Here is a 23,606-nt window from a genome sequence, read left to right as displayed (position 1 = left end):
GTCCCACGCGATCAGCTGGCATATTCCACAAACCCTTCCAGCTGATTGCGAGAACTCGCCTCAGTCGACTATGTTGGGTTAAATTTGGCTATTGTTTCCATATTGTGCATCAAGTTCAATGCCTCAGGAGATTGAAAATACAAGCGACCGAACCATCAATGCTGCAAAAATGCAAAAAACACTTTCCTGCGATTACCCTATCTCCGCCTCCTACCGCCAAAAAGACCAACAAAACAGACAACCGGTAAAGTAAGAGTGTGTATAATTTTTACTTGAATCTTTTTTAAGCAGACTTCTTTCAGACTGAATATCCATTAGGTAACCAAAGTAAGTCTTAAGGAAACAGATGCGTAAACTATATAAAGGTAAGAGCCTGCATATCACTTAAGTACACACATTTACAGTGGGGAGAACAAGTAGTTGATACACTGCCGATTCTGCATGTTTTCCTACTTACAAAGCATGTAGAGGTCTGTAATTTGTATCATAGGTACACTTCAATTGTGAGAGACGGTATCTAAAACAAAAATGCAGAAAATCACATGATTTTTTAAAGTAATTAATTTGCATTTTATTGCATGACATAAGTATTTATGTCATGCAAAAAAATGCAAATTAATTACTTTAAAAAATCATGTGATTTTCTGCATTTTTGTTTTAGATACCGTCTCTCACAATTGAAGTGTACCTATGATACAAATTACAGACCAACCAGTAAGAATTATGGCTCTCACAGACCTGTTAGTTTTTTTTTACGAAGTCCTCCTGTTCTCCACTCATTACCTGTATTAACTGCACCTGTTTGAACTCGTTACCTGTATAAAAGACACCTGTCCACACACTCAATCAAACAGACGCCAACCTCTCCACAATGGCCAAGACCAGAGAGCTGTGTAAGGACATCAGGGGTAAAATTGTAGACCTGCACAAGGCTGGGATGGGCTACAGGACAATAGGCAAGCAGCTTGGTGAGAAGGCAACAACTGTTGGCGCAATTATTAGAAAATGGAAGAAGTTCAAGATGACGGTCAATCACCCTCGGTCTGGGGCTCCATGCAAGATCTCACCTCGTGGGGCATCAATGATCATGAGGAAGGTGAGGGCTCAGCCCAGAACTACACGGCAGGACCTGGTCAATGACCTGAAGAGAGCTGGGACCACAGTCTCAAAGAAAACCATTAGTAACACACTACGCCGTCATGGATTAAAATCCTGCAGCGCACGCAAGGTCCCCCTGCTCAAGCCAGCGCATGTCCAGGCCCGTCTGAAGTTTGCCAATGACCATCTGGATGATCCAGAGGAGGAATGGGAGAAGTTAATGTGGTCTGATGAGACAAAAATAGAGCTTTTTGGTCTAAACTCCACTCACTGTGTTTGGAGGAAGAAGAAGGATGAGTACAACCCCAAGAACACCATCCCAACCGTGAAGCATGGAGGTGGAAACATTATTCTTTGGGGAAGCTTTTCTGCAAAGGGGACAGGATGACTGCACCGTATTGAGGGGAGGATGGATGGGGCCATGTATCGCGAGATCTTGGCCAACAACCTCCTTCCCTCAGTAAGAGCATTGAAGATGGGTCATGGCTGGGTCTTCCAGCATGACCACGACCCAAAACACACAGCCAGGGCAACTAAGGAGTGGCTCCGTAAGAAGCATCTCAAGGTCCTGGAGTGGCCTAGCCAGTCTCCAGACCTGAATCCAATATAAAATCTTTGGAGGGAGCTGAAAGTCCCGAAACCTGAAGGATCTGGAGAAGGTCTGTATGGAGTAGTGGGCCAAAATCCCTGCTGCAGTGTGTGCAAACCTGGTCAAGAACTACAGGAAACGTGTGATCTCTGTAATTGCAAACAAAAGTTTCTGTACCAAATATTAAGTTCTGCTTTTCTGATGTATCAAATACTTATGTCATGCAATAAAATGCAAATTAATTACTTAAAAATCATGTGATTTTCTGGATTTTTGTTTTAGATTCCGTCTCTCACAGTTGAAGTGTATCTGATAAAAATTACAGACCTACATGCTTTGTAAGTGGGAAACACTGCCGAGTTTGCAGGTTATCAAATACTTGTTCTCCCCACTGTATTTGACACAATATAACTGAGCCCATCTATAGCCTACTGCTGTCAATTTAACATAATGAAGCTTTGGTTGTCAGATGTAAGAACGTTTTTTTTAAACCTTGTCACTCACCTTAGGTATATTGACATTTCTTGTTTGTAGTGCCATTCACCATCCTAATTCCACCCCGAATCAACCATTCCAGTGGGATCAATGCTATCCTAATCACCTTTGAAAAATACCAATCTGAATCCCTATCTGGAGGATCAGAAACACATTTTTCAGGTTTGCAAAACCCAATTGTTACATTTAATCCTATCTGATTGCTAAAATCCGATATAACTTTTGAAAAACTGGGGTCAGGGAAATTGATGGGTTTTCAAATCTGCCTGACCATTCAAACAAAAGGAAACTCAGACACATTTAAAAGAGTGGGAGAAAGGTCAGGCTATGCCTAGTTATGTAAATGAATAAGCTACTAGAATACAAGATGGGTTAATGCTATTAAGTGCCACTGAAAACAAAGTAAGCTTACTGCTCCACTTTAAACACAGCCTAATGTCAATGTTAGTTGCAATGAAAATATCCATGGTGATTGGAACGCATAATGGCCAAGCTGATTGGCAAAATGGTTCTTATCAATAACAGATAATTCAGTTGTTGAATTCTGTATGGTAGTTCTGTATGGCAAATCAATGTAAGAAAGTTATTTTGAACAAATTCAAAATGAAAGCGTGAGAGAAATGTGCAGGAAGTATCACTTCCGAAAGTGGTTTGTGAGCGCGCGCGCTGTCTTTCCGAACACATATGTGTGCGTATTAGCCTATGATATGTGCTAAAAACTACACTAGATATACTTTGCAGTACACAGCCTATTGATATGAGCTATTGGAATGTGATTCTGATCAACCTCACGTAAACCTCACGTAAACACAATCCTGGTATGGTTCAAGTGACTGTCACACGGCAGGCGCTTCACGCTTGGAATCAAGTAGAATAACTTCAGTTGGAGCGCTTCCTGAAAGCATCTCATTGGTTGTTTCTACTGATAGTGAGGGACACCTGACTAAAAACTCTACATAGACATTATAAATTGTCCATACACTCCCATAGAGATAGCACGTAGGCACATCGGACAGACAGAGGGAGCTGAATAAAATCCCTATTTAAAGGTAATTATTTTAGAAATTATGATTTCTTATAAAGCCTTCTATTGTTATTCATGGCACATGAATGTACACTCACGTTTACGCAACAAGTGTGCAACATTCAGATATATCTATATCTATAGACCACCTGTAATACTTGGATAATATTTTGTTCTTTGTCTTAAAACCCAAATAGTTGGATTTATTGGCTACCTTGATTCATTAATTAATTACATGTAGCCTACGAATTGTTTGTCGCTATGAATAGATTTCAATAAATTACAAGTGCAAGCGTGTGAAGTCGTTTTTGAATGCATAGGCTATTTTATTGTCAGCAAAATTATTCTAACATAGGAGATTGTTGGCTCTTTTTGTTATAGATGATTTATCGTAGGCTATTGGGCAAATGTCTGGCATTATAAGACGTGCAAATGCACAATAAAAGGCCTTTTGGTTTGCAGAATTGACAATAAAACATCATACAGTATCTCATGCACGCGCCCCCTTGTTGTAAATGTAGCAACTCCTTAGCACCCAAAGCACTACGTGACAGTCGGTGCGCACACATTCACACTCGAGTTAGCAGCATTCTTTAGTTTTCCCGACACCTGCTCAATACGAGGCACAGTCGCCTGGACGCTATTTTCGAATCAACTTCTGCTGTCTTTGACTTCTTGTAGTGTATTGATTTACTCAACAGACCCAAATACTGTATATGCGCTCCATTGGTGTTGCATAGGAAACATTCATTTAGGAAATCCATCCATAATGTGATTTTGACAACGTCCAAATCAACTTTAAAATTATATTTGAATATTTTACCATTTCACCCCAAATTAATACCGTACGTGGAAACTGGGTTTATGTATTTTATGCAACTGTTAAGAGTAAAATGTCCTTCCATAACTGCAACTGCTTTGTATAAAGTGACCTTACCATAGCTTTGTATCTGTCCAGATGTTGACCTCTCGAGCACTCGTGCGCGGGCTGAAGAGCGGGTTTTGGAGATCACTTTCATCTACCAGCAGCGTGCAGGCTGCTCATGGAAAAGGTAAACTCTTCCTATAAATCTCATGTCCCACAGTTTAGGCTACATTAGAGAGTGGTAATCTCCCGAGGTCTGATTTGATAGGTTACCCCTAAGCAAATACCTTTGTAAATACGCGCGTTCATACTTTTACACGTGCTTGCCTAAACCGCTACACAATGCACATTGGCCACATTTTAAAAGTGTTTGGTTTTCATGATATAAGCAGGGTGGAAATTGGTAAGTGCAAGGGTGTCCTCGCAAATTGAGTTTAGGACAAGACTGGCATAGTATAATGATTAAACTGTCAATCCGCGCAAATTGTGCTTCAGACAAGACTGGCATAGTGTAATGATTAAGCTGTCAAGTGCCACTTGCTTTGGAGCCACTCAGACAGTTAAGGCACACAATATGGATATCACATTCCACAAGGTCTGGTCTTTGCGCCAACCATGTCACAAGGTCATCGGGAGTGCTGTATGGCGCTGGACTACGCACTATTCTGCCAGTAGAGGGAGTGATAACATCATTGACTGTCCTGTGTGAGTTAACGTAGGCTAAATTTGATTGGATCTTTGAAATACATTATATAACATTACAAATAAAGACAGTTTCCAATCAGTTTACCAAACACCATTGATGTCACTGTCTATCTCTGTTTTTGTGTCCGAATATATAGATATGAGCCCTGATGTGCTTGACCCCTCAGTGCCACAGTACAACAACCGCCTAGACACTCCTCTCTCTGACGTTCCATTCGTTAGGAACCTCAACTCAGAGCAGAGGCAGCTCAAGGAGAAGGAGAAGGGACCCTGGACCAAGCTCACCAAGGAGGAGAAAATTGCATGTAAATCCTAGTGATCAAATCACATTCAAAACTGGATTATGTTCATCAGGGCACACAACAGAAACTGTTTTAAATAGTTTTGTAATGGAAAATGACAATTGCAGTTTCTTGTTGGGCAAGTCCAGGTAGTTACCCCCTGTTTCAGTTAGTTTGCTTCCGTTTGGTGCCTCATGGAAATGACCTCGGTGGGTCAACAAATATCCATTCATATGAAAACAAAGACGAAGGAATTGAACTATTTCTAAATGTTTGACAGTGTCAAATACAAATTACAATCACATTTCCTCATGCAATACAATGAGGGACTTTGGCCCCAGGTGTTTGGTACATGATAAGAAAGCTCTCCCTTTATGTTGGAAAGGGCTGTATACAGTTCTTTTGAAGCCCTCACTGGGTAATAGTGCATCTTTAGTTCAGAGACACACCTACAGTATGGTGTACTGGGCTACACTGGATTTATAGCAGGTGAATGGGTAGGAATAATCTTTTGAAAAACATATTCTGGAAGTGCTTCAAAGGTAGAATAGTTTCAGCCGTCAATATATTCAGCTGTCAATAGATTCATCTCTCAATAGATTCAGCTGTCAATAGATTCATCTCTCAATAGATTCAGCTGTCAATAGATTCAGCCGTCAATAGATTCAGCCGTCAATAGATTCATCTCAATAGATTCAGCTCTCAATAGATCCAGCTCTCAATAGATTCATCTCTCAATAGATTCATCTCAATAGATTCAGCTCTCAATAGATCCAGCTCTCAAAAGATTCAACTCTCAATAGATTCATCTCAATAGATTCAACTCTCAATAGATTCATCTCAATAGATTCAGCTCTCAATAGATTCAGCCGTCAATAGATTCAACTCTCAATAGATTCATCTCAATAGATTCAGCTCTCAATAGATTCAGTCGGAGCGTTTAACGTTGGAATCTTGTTTTATGACCACATTGGTTTGATTAGATTTGGAATTTTATTTTTTTCGTAGGATTAGGACGTTATGTGTGAAGGTGTCATACTGACCACTAACATTCAGAAATAGGTGAAAGATCACTGTTACTGTTGAATCTGCATGAACATCACTTGAATATTGACAATGTCTAGTTCAAACACAAGGTGGCAATATAAACTCACTTTATGCAAGAGTTATTTCTCATGGTGCATTGTTCTGAACAGATTCTAGGCTGCCCATATGAGATGACAACTCAAAGAGATATTATTTACCAGTTTGATAATAAGCTACAATAATATTGCATATAATATTGTAATCAAAAGAGATATTGTCTTCTCACAATAAAGACAGTGACTCCTGAATTTTGATCAGAATTAAATATGAAATATGATTTGGATCAAGCAATTATGCAAATAAATATTTTGAATTACATAATGTATCAAACCCTCTTCATTTTCAATCAGATAGTTACAAAAAAATATTTCAACATTGATATGCAATCCTGATGAACTCTCTCTCTTTCTCTGTCTCTCTCGTTCTCTCTTCGTGTCCCTCCCTCCCTCCATCCCTCCTGTTGTCTGACAGTGTACCGTCTGACCCATGAGCTGACCTACCCTGAGATGAGGAGAGGCTCCAGTGAGTGGAAGACGGTACTGGGTGGGGTCTTCATCTTCCTGGGCTTCTCTGGCATGCTGGTCTGGTGGCAGAGGATCTTTGGTGGGTCTCCCTGTAACTTTGTCATTATTTCAGTTGTTGTTATATAGTGGGTAAAGAATGGATCGGGAGAGCTGAACCTAGGCCAGTTAAAAGTCCATTGTAGTTGTTTTTTTGTTTTTTTTTATATCAAAGTCAAATCATTTATCAATATCAAATAATTCCTTTGTTACAATTAAGTACCTTACTGTAATAGATAAAAAAAAAAAAAAAAAGCTGTACTGTAATAGATTAAAAAAACAAAAAAGCTGTACTGTAATAGATTAAAAAAACAAAAAAGCTGTACTGTAATAGATTAAAAAAACAAAAAAGCTGTACTGTAATAGATAAAAATTAAAAAAAAGCTTTACTGTAATAGATAAAAAAAAAAAAAGCTGTACTGTAATAGATTTCCATTAAAATGGTCAAAAGTAGCTTTTTAGCAAAAAAAAAAGAATTTATTTAGCTCGGACTGTCTGGGAGTGGTCTAAGTGCGGAGAGGAAACCTGTTATTAGCAGAGAGGTTTGTAACGCTCTTTGTTGTTGGTCTATTAACCAATTTACCGCATGGTGATGTCACCATGGAAAGCCGACACTCCTGCCCATGCAAACCTGCTGATTAGAAGGTCTTGTGTAGATTGTATTTTCAACCAGTAACTATCAGGAAATATCACTGATTAAACGTTTATCAGCTGTTGTACAATTAAGCAATAAGGCCTGAAGGGCTGTGGTATATTGCCAATATACCACGGCTAAGGGCTGTTCTTATGCACGATGCAACGTGGAGTGCTAGGACACAGCCATTAGCTCTGGTATATTGGCCATATACCACAAACATCTAAGGTGCCTTATTGCTATTATAAACTGGTTACCAACGTAATTAGAACAATAAAAAATAATGTTTTGTCATACCTGTGGTATACGGTCTGGTATACCACGACTTTCAGCCAATCAGCATTCAGGGCTTGATCCACACATTTTATAATATGATATGAAACACAGGGCACAGAATTGTGACTGCACTGGGCCTTTAAAGGTAGACTCACTTGAGTGTCCCTGTAATACACACTCGATGCTGTATTGTTGTATTTCTAGACCAGTCTTATTTTATTAATGTATTATAAATTGTTTTCTGCTTTCATTATGATGACATAACATGATAAGCATGAATAATAATAACTGATATCAGATTATGCCAACTGACTTTACTTAGACCTGGTTTAATGGTCAGCTAGCTAAAGAGTAAGGCCTGGTTAGATTGCATACAGCTGATTTCTGTAATTTTATACATTTGGTCTTAATGACTTCTTCTGACATCTCACACTAATACTGTGGAAATAATGCAGAGGAAATGGAACGGGTTTAAGCTAAGTGTTACTAGACGTTACTTCACTAGACAGTTTGGTGAAGTGTTGGGTTGTTACAGAGAATGGTCTCGGTACAAGTGATTCTGATTGAATTATCATAACATTAGCATTGTATCACAAAATATATATATATATATATTTTATTATAGACCGATAGGCCATGTGCTAAAGAAAAAAAACAACATATTATGGCTTGGCTGAAATCCAAAATGTTATACTTTATATTAGGGATTATTAAATAAGTGTATATTCAGTCAACCAGGAAGAAAATGCTCAACTCTGGTATTCTATTAGCCTACTGTAGTGCAGATCTCAGATTCACAGTGTCAGACTGTAGACACAGCCTCTTCACCTGCAGCACCCGCTCCCTGTTTAACAGAGTTCACTCAATCTCTCCACAAGCTAGAATAATTGGATCATGCTGAGAGAGATAGAGAGAGAGAGAGAGAGAGAGAGAGAGAGAGCACACACAACACACAACACACAACACACTCTGGTGTTTGAGCCAGGGCTTCAGTTGAGGAATCCCCCTAGACACACCCTGTTAACAATGATGGTGATGAGCACCTGGTCTAGTTTCAAGGTTGTGCGTGTGTCTATCTGTTGGCACAAATTCCCTCTCTTTCTCTCCATCTCCTCCTTGAGAAACCCCATAGCGTTCAGGGAGGAAGTAAAATGCTATATCAGGAGAAAGCCAGCCTGTAAATGAATAGGACCACAACACAGAGAAAGAGGCAGAGAACAGAGAGAGAGACACACACGGGACAAGAGTGAGGAACAAAGGTAGGGAGAGGGAAAGAGATGGAGTTAGAAGCAAAGCAAGGGAGAAAAAGGGCAAGTGAAATAAGGAGAAATGAAAGAAAAGAGAGAGTGCAAAAGAAAAATAGGTTGACGTGAAGTGTGTCAATGAGTAAATGAGATAAAGGGAATTGAAAGGGAAGAGGAATTAAGAGACTGATACACGGATAGAGAGAGAGACCCACAGACAGACGGGAAGCCAATTCAGTTAAGGATGGGGTATTTCCCTTAGTTTGGAGTTCAGGTTGGGACTTGAAAAGCAGGGTGCATGCAACGCTGAGGGGGCTCCCTCCACCTAATTAGGGAAAAAAAATAGTTGCTTCCTGGATAGACTGTACTACTCGCTACTCTTCTAAGAGAGCGGATAAAGATCAAGGGTGATTTTCCCAATCTCTCTCTTCCCCTCAGGATACAGGTTCACTCCCGCCCGCCTCCGGCACATTCCGACACACAAGTGGCTTTCACCGTTCCCACAGAATTCCCATTTTGGGAATGCTCCCTTAAATAATGTTTGGTATTCCTTGTAGTTGATGGTTTTGTGTGCCTTTGAGTGCCTCAGCACAATAGCATCACTTTGTCACAAAGGTTGGTTTTGATATTGGAGCGTTGTGATGTTAGAGTAGCTCTCTAGGCATTGGAATATTGAAGGTTGAAATTCTCCCATGGGTATAGGTGCTTTACTTCTCAGTTGGCACAGTACAGTAGTACCCTCCTCACTGTGTAGTGTATTTACAGCACAGTAAGCTGCTGAGGGGTGGACAGCTCCCCTTTGCCGGAACAGAGCAAATGGAATGGCACCTGGAAACCAATGTGTTTGATGTATTTGATACCATTCCACTGATTCTGCTCCAGTCCTTACCACAAGCCCGTTCTGCCCACTTAAGGTGCCACCAACCTCCTGTGATTTACAGTAGCATTGTTAACAGTTGATAGGGATCATCTGTTTCATAACATAATAATATATTAATTTCACACTCAATTTCTCCACTACACCTGTCATCTATAGACAAATGTGATAAAAGGTTGATACTGCTGTAGGTAGGCTAGGGCTAACTAACTGTTGTTTGATGCTATGTAGGCTAGGGCTAGCTAACTGTTGGTTGATGCATGGTAGGCTAGAGCTAGCTAACTGTTGCTTAATGCTACGTAGACTAGGGCTAGCGAACTGTTGGTTGATACAAGGTAGGCTAAGGCTTGCTTACTGTCGGTTGATGCTTGGCAGGCTAGGGCTAGCTAACTGTTGGTTGTTGCTAGGTAGGTTAAGGCTTGCTAACTGTTGTTTAATGCTACGTAGGCTAGGGCTAGCTAACTGTTGGTTGATGTTACACTCTTAGAAAAAAGGGTCCCAAAAGGGTTCTTCAGCTGTCCTCATAAGAGAAGCCTTTTTGGTTCCAGGTAAAATTATTTTTGGTTTCTTTTTGGTTCTTAAAGGTTTCTACCTGGAACCAACAAGGGTTCTTCAAAGGGTTCTCCTATGTGGACAGCCAAAGAACCCTTTTCAGTTTTCTGAGTTTAGGCAGGCTAGCTTGCTAACCAACTGTTGGTTGTATGTTTTGCACTCTCTCTGGGCTCACTCTCAGACAATATGCTGCCCCTGGAATTCACTAACACTCATTTATTTATTGTGTAATCACTCTACTACTGAAGATAACGTGACAGAAGGGCATTTGGCACTTTTCTGTCTGCTGTACGCTCTGGTGCCATGATTAATTACTACCTTCCCTTTTTCCTCCAGTGTAGCGGCAGTAAGAAGACTAGATTGGGGGGGGGGCTATCAAGGGGGATTTTGTACAATCAACTGTTTTACATTTGTTTATGCCATTATTTAATGTGTGAAGTTAACTGTCTTGTGGCTGAGTGAGTGTCCGTTAGTTAGTAACTGAATGGAATGAACATTTGTTTGATGTAGAAATAACAATCCCCTTTAAGGCGAATGGGATCATTGAGTTGGTCAAATTGTCATGGTTCATGGTTGAACCACCTTGCACCTTCTGTAAAATTATTTAAGCAGAATGACTTCATAGCTTCATGCATGCAGACTCAAAACATAAGTGCTTTTAATATCGAACCTAAAATAATAGATTCTTTACTTCAGCTCGAGTGAAGCTGAGTTCACTTCTGCTTATGCACGGACTGGTGTACATGGCCTGACACTCAAGACGAACTACCTCAAGATGACTATATATCTGTGGAAAGTGATATGAATGGTTTCTCACAAAACTCAGACCCTAATGCCTTTTTGGTCTCATGCAATGTCTCATCCAATGCACTGAGGAAGACAACACAAAACACCTGACTGTGGACCGGTTTTCCAGGATACAGTTTAATGATACTAGTCCTCGGCTAAAAAGTGGAGAACCTCCATTGATGCCAGTTGTATTGCCCTGGACTAGGCTTAATCTCTGTCCAGGAAACAAGCCCAAACTGTTTGCCTCACTGAGACAATGTTTTTACAAGAAGAGTGTCCTGGAAGATTCTTGAAACAATAAACAATTGATTCTTATAAATGATGTTTACCCATTCTGTGTCCTTGTATGATCCACAAAAACATCTTGCAACACAGTTTTGCCATTGTGTGGAGACAGTCACGTTTTATCTCTTGAGACTGACATTGTCTAATGCAACAGTCATGTCTTTCTCTCTCTCTCCCCTTTCCCTCTCCTTTTCTCTCTACTTTTTTCTCTCTCCCTTTCCCTATCTCTCTCTCACTCTCTCTCTCCTTCTCTCTCCCTCTCTCTCCCTCTCTCTCCCTCTCACTTTCTCTCATTCTCTCTCTCTTTCTCAGTGTTTGGCGAGGTTCCTCACACTCTGTCTGATGAATGGGTGGAGAAGCAGACCCAGAGAATGATTGACATGAGGATAAACCCCGTCGGTGGGTTCGCCTATCACTGGGACTACGTGAAGAAGCAGTGGAAATAGGACCTTGTGTGTATATGAGCCGTTTTTGTCGCGTTAGTTCACTCTAAATACAAATGAACATGATTTTGCCAGTTCCCTTGGTTGTCGTTAAAAGGTAAGTGGGAAATCATGTTCATTTGTATTTCGAGTGAACTATCCCTTTAAGTGCCTCAGTAACATTGCTTTCACTTTCAGGGCTGAACATCTATTCTTATTTTAAGATGGATTCATTCTATAAACCAAATAAACATATACTGTGACCAATTTCCTTTAAAGGTCAGATTTTGTTCATCTTGCAAAATCTCTGTGGAACTGATGATAAGCTGCTGCAAAATTTCTGAGTTTTTAAGCACATGTTTCTGGAATTGCATTCCTTTTTGTCTCTGAAAAAGCTAAACTAAACATACTCGTGTTCGCCACATTCAGTTCCAACCCTGAAATTAAACACAGTCTTAAATTCTGCGATCGTCATCATTTTTGATGCCCAAAAAATTAGCAAAAAACAGGCCTCGATGCCAGCAATTATCTTGCTATCCACACAACTAACTACCCCGCAAGCGAAACTGCTAACTAAAAAAAACACAATTTATTTTTTCCACATGATTTTAAATTCTCTTTCTTCTCCTCCTATGTAGCTCAAGTGTTACATACAGTTTCTTCTTAACAGTGATAGCTCTGGACTCAAATTAAATTAATTCCCAAGTTCTTGGCAGGAAGTAGCTCCCACACCAGAATTCTGAGGACGGGGTTAAGTCCTGTGGGTGTGGGATGCTGAGACGGGTCAAAGCAGCCTTCATTTGGAGCCAGAAGCTGGTTATCCAGGGAGACATAGTAATTAAACTGTGCCTTGCCCTGGCACAGTTGGATGAATACAGATCATCATCTTAATCATAGGGCTGATCATAGTGTAATCAACGATGACTACCATCATCATCATCATCATCACCATCGTCCTCTGTAGCAGCTGCAACAGCAGTAGATAGGCAGGTAAAATAGATAGCAGAGGTTGCCATTTGGTACAGGCATAAACCTGGGTGCATTTTGATGCCAGCGACCTCCCGACGAGTCATTGTCACACTTCACAGCTTTGTTCCTTCCCTCAGGTGACTATTACTGTAATACTGCAATGGGGAAGCTATGATAAATACCACCCTGAAGTGTGTCTGTGTGCGCACAGAAGCTTTAGTAGCCAGTGGTATCCCCCCCCCCACACACACACACACACACACACACACACACACACACACACACACACACACACACACACACACACACACACACACACACACACACACACACACACACACACACACACACACACACACACACACACACACACAGTTGTCTAACCAACAACCGATGCAAGTCAATGTACCGGATATTAGCATGTTTTTAAATTTCATGCCCAACTCGTCTCAAAGGCTGTGTTAAACCCAGGCAGGCCAATACTGCTATTTTTGCCCAATTACTGGAAAAAGATCTGACTGATCAAAAGAACAAGAACTGGGCAAAAGATCGGAATTGGTCTGTCTGTGTAAACAAAGCCAAAGTACTTTCAACCAAGTCAGTGAGATAGGCTACCAATTCCTTTCAAAGCATACATATCAAACAGATATTTTAGTCAGAAGAACACAAAATATTGAAAAAATACCCATGAATGCTTGTGTCATGCATGGCATACTCCGATCCCAAGCGTTGCTTTTTTCTTCAAAACCGTTTAAAAAAAAAATAACCAGATAGTCATGCTTGAACTACTATCAAAGATATGACAAGTTTAAAAGAGTGAGAGATTAAAGTGTTATCGTCATTCATAATGAAAATTGCATGGCTATACAATTTGATACTACCATGGAGACTAGAGGCGTAGCCTAAATACAGAATTATCATTAAAATAACTTAATTGTAAACCTTTTTATGTGTGCATCTATTTAGATTTCACTGAGAAAGTTGGTTTGCTAAGAAGTCAACAACAGAAGGTCAAAAAAGATACAGAACTATCTTCTTTTCTTCTGTTTGTCCTGCGTGTTTCAGTTTTAGTCAACAACAGATGCAAAACAGGTCCTTCGACTCCAAGAATACACAAAACAAGATAACATTTTCTCTTGTTTATTTCCATATCTGACTCTCTTTAATTTCATCTCACCTCAGTAATTCTCATGTGGCTTCTTCAACATAGACATAATACAATGTGGAACAATCAAATACTAGCAGCTCTGTGTACAGATGATCAAAACTACTCCTGCCTTGGCAGTGAAATATCAATTAAACACGTAAATATCAATTAAACAGAAACCGTGGTTTATAGACCTAGCCCTCACTCATGTTTTGGTACGATTGGTAGGCTGACTATCACCTCTTCATGTTTTTTGTTCAGATCAATATCCAGTAACTAATCAATCCCTATGTGCTGTTCAAATCTTATTTTGTTTCCTTCTGAAGAGAGGAAAAAGTTTAAAAAACGTTAGTTCAATAACATATTTGTGATCTTCAGTGCAGTTGGAGATCTTGATGGATCTCATCACACCACTCTGCATTGCAGACATTTTCCTGATGATACAAGACCATGAACTGCAGTATAGTATTGCTATCACTGATACTGCCCTACTCGAGACGCATGTGCATCGTATTTAAGTCTGTCTTTATATATTTTGATATTTCCACATGGAAATCATGATTCATCAATTATTTTGTGCCTGTTATATTTTTGCTATTTTTACTCACTCCAATCTCAGCTTTAGGAAGACGTCTCATGGACCTCTGTGGTCTAATGAGTAAAAGCAAATTAAAATGTAGCTATGATCAGTGTTATAGGATTTCCCCAGCTTTGCAATTTTATCACGTAGCCTACAGAGTAGCAAAGGTAAACTGTGAAAGCTGAGGATCGAAACAAAAAAAAAGACAATGGAAGTTGAAATGAAAATGAATGACCTGATCTGTCTGGCCAGATAAGAGAGGGAGCAGTGGGAAAATGAATGACCTGATATGTCTGGCCAGATAAGAGAGGGAGCAGTGGGAAAATGAATGACCTGATCTGTCGAGCCAGATAAGAGAGGGAGCAGTGGGAAAATGAATGACCTGATCTGTCTGGCCAGATAAGAGAGGGAGCAGTGGGAAAATTAATGACCTGATCTGTCAAGCCAGATAAGAGAGGGAGCAGTGGGAAAATGAATGACCTGATCTGTCTGGCCAGATAAGAGAGGGAGCAGTGGGAAAATGAACAACCTGATCTGTCGGGCCAGATAAGAGAGGGAGCAGTGGGAAAATGAATGACCTGATCTGTCTGGCCAGATAAGAGAGGGAGCAGTGGGAAAATGAATGACCTGATCTGTCTGGCTAGATAAGAGAGGGAGCAGTGGGAAAACAAAAAGCTGCTTCAACAAAAACAAAAAGTTCAGCTTCAACAGTCTTATCACACAATCGTCAGAAACAGTCAAAAAGATTTACCCTATGGTGTATCCTACAACCTTTAGTTAATATACTATATGCAAACTACACAGCATTATTTGTAATGACATTGCAACTGGACTTTCAGGGTTGCAGTCTAATTCATCTCAACTCAAGATACACGATACATTTCTATCTTAATCCTAGCCTTGTACCCTTCTGAACCGACCCCTGCTTTTCAGGACATAGCAATTCAGAAGGTCCAATGACAGCAGTTACAGTAGACATCGGAAGTAACCAACCAGAGGCCATGGAACACCAGCTCTGTCCAATAAGAGGCTTTAAAAATTAAATGTCTCCCTGATGGGAAGAGTGGTGCCTCAGTGTCTTTGCCTCCACTGATGGGAAATCAACCCTCCCATCATTGGGTTGTTATATGATACCAGGTGATCGATGCGTCTCTCTCTTGGGTGGAAGTGGCAGCAGACAGATTTGGTTAAAAAAAAACATTAAAAAAAAAAACATTATCACTGTACCATATGTTTGTTTGTCTGGGCTTAGCTTTAGCCAATTAAGAATTACAAGCCAGGAAACGAGGGGGTGAGAGAGTGGGATAGAGATAGTGACAAAGAGATGGAGAGAGAATGAGCCGTGTGTGTGTGTGAGAGAGAGAATGAGTCGTGTGTGTATGAGAGAGAGAATGAGCATATGTGAGAGAGAGAGAGAGAGAGAGAGAGAGAGAGAGAGAGAGATGAGTTGTGTGTGTGTGTGTGTGTGTGTGTGTGAGAGAGAGAGAATGAGCCGTGAGTGTGTGTGTCAGAGAGAGAGAATGAGCCGTGAGTGTGAGAGAGAAATAATGAGTTGTGTGTATGTATGAGAGAGAATGGGAGAGAGAGAGAATGAGAGAGAGAGAGAGACAGAGAGAATGAGCCGTGTGTGTATGAGAGAGAATGAGCCGTTAGTGTGTGCGAGAGAGAGAGAAATAATGAGTTGTGTGTATGTATGAGAGAGAATGAGAGAGAGAGAATGAGAGAGAATGAGAGAGAGAATGAGCTGTGTGTGTGAGAGAGAGAAAGAGAGAGAATGAGTTGTATGCGCGTGTGTGTGTGTGAGAGAGAGAGAGAGAGAGAGACAGAGAGAATGAGCCGTATGTGTGTGAGAGAGAAGGGAGAGAATGAGTCGTGTGTGCGTGTGTGTGTGTGTGTGTGTGTGTCTGTCTGTCTGTCTGTCTGTCTGCGTGAGTGCGTGCGCGCGCGCGTGTGTCTGTCTGTCTGTCTGTCTGTCTGTCTGCGTGCGTGCGCGTGTGCGTGTGTGTGAGAGACAGAAAAAGTGAAGAAAAGAGGGCGATAAAAAGACAATACGTTGAGAGAGAAGAGCAGATGCTGTAGCTAAGAGGGTGAGTGTAATAGCAGAATAGTAACAGCAGAAGCACACCTGTGGAATGCACCAATATGTGACCTTGGTTGGGAGGTGGAGGGGATTCCTGACCATCACTAAACCAAAGCCCTATCAACCTTGTTTTCCCATAGCAGCTTCAGTAGCTCCTCTGTTAGCGCACGCACACACACACACACACACACACACACACACACACACACACACACACACACACACACACACACACACACACACACACACACACACACACACACACACACACACACACACACACACACACACAGCTGCTTGGGATTAACAGTATTTTCTCTGTGGAGCATCCAATGGGAGAAAGGCCTTTCCCAGGTGGGTCAGCGAAAGTCATGATGCTCCACATGACGCTTATCTAGGTTCTCTCAACACCCTCTGCTCACACAGAAACAGGATGCACGGCCCATTGAAGGGTTTGGGTCAAGGGGTAGGGACCGGCTAAATACATTCAGGCGTGCTTGAAAAGGGCCTCCTACCCTCAGAACATACGTGAGAGAAACTCTGGAGAATATTCCTTCATTCCTTGTCAACATTAGTTCCACAAAGAGAGAAACAGGGAGGATGAATCAGCGCTTTAATAAGGAATTCATCTGTTGATTGAACTTCCCTTGGGGGGTTTGTGTACAGTGAGCTTTCACCAACCAAACACAGAGAAAAAACCTAGGCTGTGTTTAATATGCCGAAAAACAAAAAGGAGCATTTCTTATTGGACAAGTTTGGATTGTAACTCCTGGTTTTGGGCGGTTCTCTTCCATTTCGGGCCCACTGAACACAACCCTGACTTTGTCCGAACCAATCATTCTGCCAAACGTGCTCCATGTCATTAAAAGTCATCATGCATACATGGACACTGGCAAAAATGGCCACCTTCACCACACATGCTGGCGATGGAAGCTGGGTGTGTACTGTACATTTGGGATGTTTTTTGTTTGTTTTTGTTTTACTTTTCGGTCAGTGTCAATGTTACAATGTTACATGTACCACAGAATCATGCTGAAAACAGTTAACTAAAAAAACAGTTTGTTTTTCAGTTTATGGATAAACAATCACTTGTTGTGTTATGTTCATTACCCATACATCATACAAGTAATTTGGTTGTGAGAACGCACGCTTGAGTTTGTGTGAAAATGTTCACCTCCAAAATGCAATATTCATTGTGTCTGTTGGTGTGTGTCTATGTATGAGTGTATAATTATCTAACAAGTATGTATGCAATCTTTCCATAGATATTCCTTGTTGTTAAGCTCCTACAGTAGTATAGAATATGCATGGGTGCATCTATCTGTGTGTGTGTGCATATACAAGGCTGTACTTTTCATTTCGCAGGAGGATGGGTCATAGAGTATGAAAGAACTGTTCCGTTGGCAGTTGGGGAGTAACAGAGTTGTGCAGTTTCATTTGAAGAGCCGGGAGCTCTGGGATAGAACCAGGCTACAGGCCCAGGCTGGGCAGTGCTAAGCTGTGAGGTGCTTTCAAAGATACATGAGGAAAAAAGAAGGTGATAGGAACGAGAGACGAAATATTGTAGTCTGTCCACAGCAGAGTTATAGGCTGCCAGTTTTTTGGAAAGAAAACTTGCTGTGTGCCTTTTTGGGGGGGGGGGGGCTACTGGGTAAGGAGCCTTCATCTGGTAGCAGGCGATTGACGAGGGGGAGGGTCTTCTGGGGCCTTTTGTATCACTTCTGGGTGAACAAGGCTCCGATGGTGACTCCGGCGGCTCCCAGGGCGGCCAGGCCGAACACTGTCTTTAAGTACGGCCAGGAGTGAGAGATCCTCTGCTGCTCATAGATCTCCACAAAGGCGTCCTGAGAGAGAGAGAGACGGGGAGAGAGAGAGGTTAGTATCACCATCATCAAAGCCACCCTTTAACATTACATCTGTTCTTTTTTCTGGTTACTGAACATTCACCTGCTGTGTATGTGTCTTTGTTACATTATCAGTTTGTCCCATCAAGCCCCGAGTGTACAAGACATTAGGAACACCTTCCTAATATTGTGTTGCAACCCATTTTGCCCTCAGAATAGCCTCAATTCGTCTCCAATGCTCCCCACAGTTGTATCAAGTTGGCTGAATGTCCTTTGGGTGGGGGATCATTCTTGATACACACGGTAAACTGTTGAGCGTGAAAAACCCAGCAGCATTGCAGTTCTTGACACAAACCGGTGCGCCCGGCAACTTCTACTATACCCCATTTAAATGCACTTAAATCTTTTGTCTTGCCCATTCACCCTCTGAGTGGCACACATACACAATCCATGTCTCAATTGTCTCAAGGCTTAAAAATCCTTCTTTAACCTGTCTCCTCTTCATCTACACTGATTGAAGTGGATTTCACAAGTGACATCAATAAGGGGTCATAGCTTTCACCTGATTCACCTGGTCAGTCTATGTCATGGAAATGTTTTGTCCAGTCAGTGTATGTATAGGCACTAGGCATCAGGAAACCCAAACCCCCCTGGGCCTTGGTCCAGCAAGGTCTCAATGACAATGGCTGCATGTGGCCCAGATCTCTGTGGCTCTACTCCTGAGCCTCCTCTGTCTGTGGTACACATAGGGACAAAAGACAGGAACAGACGACCATGTCTCACAGCCAACCTCTCAGTAAGAATGAGACTCAGTTTAATGCCTCACACACACACACACACACACACACACACACACACACACACACACACACACACACACACACACACACACACACACACACACACACACACACACACACACACACACACACACACACACACACATTTACGCTCCTTCTTTGCATACCAGGCATAGTAAGACCAAAACATCAAATTCCACAAGACTATGAACCACATGTAAATGTATCTCAGCATATCTTGGTTTGCAACAGGTTCTTCCCCAAATGTGATCACTGGACCGGTTACAAGGAAATGTTCAGGTTCTTCCCCCTGCTTGTTCAGTGTAGTGTAATTGTAATATGATAAGCAAGGGGACATGAATCTCTGTTCCTGGTAATACTTAGCTTTTTATAACTAGTTGGAAAAAATGTAATTTGATGCGATATAATCCCACTGCAGCTCCTCTAGATGGAATCTTTCCAAAGTTAGTTTAAGAGGATGTAATACTGCCTCAGGTGCTAGACTGCCTCCAGTGTTTGAGGTATTTTGGTCGACATCAAAGGCTGTTTTATCACTGTAAACACTGTTACTGTGTGTGGTTGTGACCTGTGACCTGTGACCCCAGGCGGTGCAGTAAAAGCTGGGTATGTAACACTGTATTCACAAATGTGTGTGTTTCTTTTTTACAGCCAGAACTCTATGGCCAGAACCCTAGATCCTAGTGTGTGTGTGTGTGTGCGTGCGTGCGTGCGCGTGTGTGTGTGTGTGTGTGTGGTTGGTTGGTAGATTGTAAGGCATTTCACTGTACTTGTGCATGTGACATTCAAACTTGAAACTTGAAACTAGATTGAATACTAGTATGCCTTCGATTTCTTCCCCACCTCCCCATACGCAGAGGAGTAGTCTGCTTAATAAGTAAAGCCACATTGTTTTTATTGCAGCGTACTTGAACCATATTACACTTGGCACAGACTCTCATCTGCAGCTCAAACCCGTCATCTGAGTTCAGCGTTCCACAACGTGCTGCCTGGGAGGAGGGTAACAGACTGCAAAAAGGAAGCTTCCCCAACGTCCTGCATGGGAGAAGGTTAACCCACAACCACCGCACATCAAAACCAGTTAGAGCAGATGACGAGACGTGAAGGGGAGGAAAGAGAGAGAAGGGGGGTGGCGTGCTCTGGTGCTGGGAAAGAGAGAGAAGGGGGGGGGGGGCGTGCTCTGGTGCTGGGAAAGAGAGAGAAGGGGGGAGGGGGGGGGGCGTGCTCTGGTGCTGGGAAAGAGAGAGAAGGGGGGAGGGGGGGGGGGGGGGCGTGCTCTGGTGCTGGGATGTTAACCCACAGCTGCACATCAAAACCAGTCAGAGTAGACGAGACGTGGAGGGAAGAGTAGAGACAGAGAGCAAAGAAGAGCTAGCTCAAGTCAGAGCGCGGATGCAATATTCAGTACCATTTATCCAGAGGTGTAGCTCACACAAGTCGTTCTTCATAGTCCAGAATCATCCTCTAGTTAGAATGGATAGGCCAACGAAGTTGGATTTAAGTCTTGGAGTAATCACAATTTCCCATACACACATACCTTCCCTCATTCTACACTAAATGTCACTGAGGAAAAAGCACGTCATGGATCTTTTCTCTGACAGCCACGGGTCAATATCCTGTGTCTTGTATGATGAGCACTGCATCATATCATGTACTTAATCCCCTCTCTTCCAGAAAAATCATGTTTATAGCCATCCTTCCCACTTCCAATATTCACCCACGGTGCTTACTGTAGTAAAGGTGATCAATCGAAAAGTGCTTCATTCAAAGTGTTCAATTACGAGAACAATTTCTCTACATTTCCACCACTCAGCAAAAAAAGAGATTGATGACATCATGGGAAATTCCTTGATTGCTCAGTCTGGTCATACAGAGGCATGACAGCATCCCAATAGGAACTGCGTCTACTTGTCTCATTAGCTTATTCCTAAACGTGTCCTATCACGGCTAATTACATGAATCCATTCCAGCTGGGGGAACAGTTGTCCAGATGAGTACAGTTGATCATGCATATCCAGCGTTAACAAAGCAACCTTGTGCATGTACTGTAAAGAGTAGATGTCACACTGGTTCCCTGTTTTCACAGTTGTTTCCACTGTCGTGCTTCCACAGTATGGGGATATACACTAGCACTGACAAGAGAGCTGTACAAAACATAGACATACGTCAGTACAAAGATACCAACGCTGGTTTGATGTCATGGTTTATTCCATTCTCTCGAATCGTTTGTTCCCCCTCTGGCCAGATAGAGCAGACGTGCAGTGTGTATTTCATTATGACACACAAGCAAGGGCTATTAGGTGTTTACACCTGCAACAACAGCTGCTTTGTTGATCACCTGATACACACACACACTGTCCCCTCTCTCTCCTCCTCTATCTCTCTTTCCCTTCAGGTTACTTTATGGTGCTGTCCTCTCCAATGGCTTCCATTCCTCCTCGTCTAATGTTTTGCTCTCACAAATACAAGAGCAGGTCCCCAAGGAATGCAATGACTTTAATTTGGAGTAAACCTTTCTTAGCAGCTATCCTGTTTGCTAGCCAGAGGGTCGGTGACAGACAGGGCCCCTTGGATTTCCAACATGTTGACAGGTTGGGTACCTCCATCCCTGTTTGCTTTACGTTTTCCCCCCACCTCAGCAAACATTGTCACTCGGCAAGCTTCCGGCGTGTGTTTGAACAGACCGGCTCTGTTTGCCCAAGGCCAGTACTAATAGCCTCTGAACGCAGCTCTGACTTTTAAATGGAGCAGCTGAGCTAGCTAGCTGAGTCAAAGATGATCTGTTATATTGACAAGATGGACCAGTGACCGGTCTAAACAATGGAAATACATGTTCTCAAAGATGGAACGCGAGAGCAGGCGAGATCAGGTGGGGCCATTCTAGCCAATGAAAGGGCAGATACGCGTGTGAACATTTTTTGCAGAAATGCCACGTGTCCACTTATTATCAGTGCATTTGTAACAACCTAGCCATTACAAAACTTCTATTCAATCAAATAAGCCTAATGTAGCAAATTAATAATTACATTTTATGTTGACCAAATTCGACATTCTCTCATTGACCTCCATACAAAAATTCCTCACTTCCTGGTCTTATTTTGTGGACAGATTTTGGGGCAGAGTAAACCACTTGCTTCACCAGTGCTGTCATGGCCACCAGGATATACTAGCCTACTTGTTTGGGCTTACGTAATGTTAATGCTAACAGCGAGGTGAATAAAAAAAAGTGTCCACTATGTAAAGATGTCAGTAAATATTAGTAAAGGGTAAGTTGTGAATCTTCCGAATGTCACATCTGACCATTGCTATATAAACAGATGTCATTCTTGGTTATGCAGACTTTGCAGAAGCTTTATATGCATCCTAAGAAGTAGTGTTACTGACATCTCTTTACAAACAAAACGATGATATTTACTCGCCTCGCTTCTTGCTCTTAGGAAACTTAAAAAAATACAAAAAATGTATTATTTCTTACATTGTTAGCCCAGAATTGTTTTTGTGTTATTACATACACTCGGGAAGAATTATTGGATATCAGAGAGACAGTAACTCACCAGCACTACCAGCATCACGACCAGGAATAAAACTTTCCCGAAGCAAATAATTTTTTCGCACCCCCCAGGGCAATTGAACTGATTCCAGAAGCCGACCCAAAACAATGGCAGTGAAGGAGAGGTACTCGGAGTGGTCTTCTAGTCCGATTTAGGAGACGCACACAGCACCCACCGCTTCCGAGTATATTACTCGCTAATGTTCAGTCTCTGGATAATAAAGTTGATATGGGATATGTTCCGGGTAGCTTCCGAGAATAACATTGACGACTACACTGCAACTCCTCCCTGTATGCCGTTTCGTCGTTGTTGGTAAACAAGCCTACCACTGTAGTGTTGTCTGCAAACTTGATGATTGAGTTGGAGGTGTGCATGGCCACGCAGTCGTGGGTGAACAGGGAGTACAGGCTCAGAACGCACCCTTGTGGGACCCCAGTGTTGAGGATCAGCGGGGTGTAGATGTTGTTATCTACCCTCACCACCCGAGCCACTGCCTGTTATCATCCAGAAGGCGAGGTCAGTACAAGAGCATCAAAGCTGGGACCGAGAGACTGAAAAACAGCTTTTATCTCAAGGCCATCAGACTGTTAAATAGCCATCACAAGCACATAAAGGCTGCTGCCTAGACATGAAATCACTGGCCACTTTAATAAATGGAACACTAGTCACTTTAATAATGTCTACATATCTTGCATTACACATCTCACATGTATAAACTGTTTCCTATACTATTCTACTGTATCTTATTCTATGCTGCTCTGACATTGCTCGTCCATATATTTTTATATTCTTAATTCCATTCAGTTACTAGATTTGTGTTTATTGGGTATATGTT

General features: G+C 41.8%; 2 protein-coding genes across 2 annotated transcripts in view; one reads left to right on the top strand and one right to left on the bottom strand.

Annotated features, from left to right (window-relative positions):
• Positions 1-3,154: 3,154 nt before the first annotated feature.
• LOC139420616 (cytochrome c oxidase subunit 4I1, like) lies at positions 3,155-12,049 on the top strand. The gene is made up of 5 exons (XM_071170814.1): positions 3,155-3,231; positions 4,165-4,258; positions 4,914-5,081; positions 6,615-6,746; positions 11,673-12,049. Exons 2-5 carry the CDS (start codon positions 4,165-4,167, stop codon positions 11,804-11,806), a joined length of 528 nt encoding a protein of 175 aa, XP_071026915.1. The 5' UTR covers positions 3,155-3,231; the 3' UTR covers positions 11,807-12,049.
• A 5,469-nt stretch (positions 12,050-17,518) lies between these two features.
• Positions 17,519-23,606, bottom strand: part of LOC139420213 (apoptosis regulator Bcl-2-like) — a 69,863-nt gene continuing 63,775 nt past the window's right edge. Inside the window, exon 2 of the mRNA XM_071170059.1 lies at positions 17,519-18,402. Within this exon, the coding sequence (XP_071026160.1) occupies positions 18,274-18,402 (129 nt within the window). The 3' untranslated portion in view covers positions 17,519-18,273. The remainder of the gene's footprint in view (positions 18,403-23,606) is intronic.

This window comes from Oncorhynchus clarkii, chromosome 11, assembly GCF_045791955.1.
Source record: "Oncorhynchus clarkii lewisi isolate Uvic-CL-2024 chromosome 11, UVic_Ocla_1.0, whole genome shotgun sequence".
In the NCBI taxonomy this organism is placed as follows: Eukaryota; Metazoa; Chordata; class Actinopteri; order Salmoniformes; family Salmonidae; genus Oncorhynchus; species Oncorhynchus clarkii.
This window is presented reverse-complemented; position numbering and strand designations above follow the sequence as displayed.

Coding starts and splice junctions, on each gene's coding strand:
- LOC139420616 (XM_071170814.1), top strand. CDS start 4,165: ATGTTGACCTCTCGAGCACTCGTGCGCGGGCTGAAGAGCGGGTTTTGG. Junction 4,259..4,913: donor GCAGGCTGCTCATGGAAAAG/GTAAACTCTTCC, acceptor CCGAATATATAG/ATATGAGCCCTGATGTGCTT. Junction 5,082..6,614: donor CAAGGAGGAGAAAATTGCAT/GTAAATCCTAGT, acceptor GTTGTCTGACAG/TGTACCGTCTGACCCATGAG.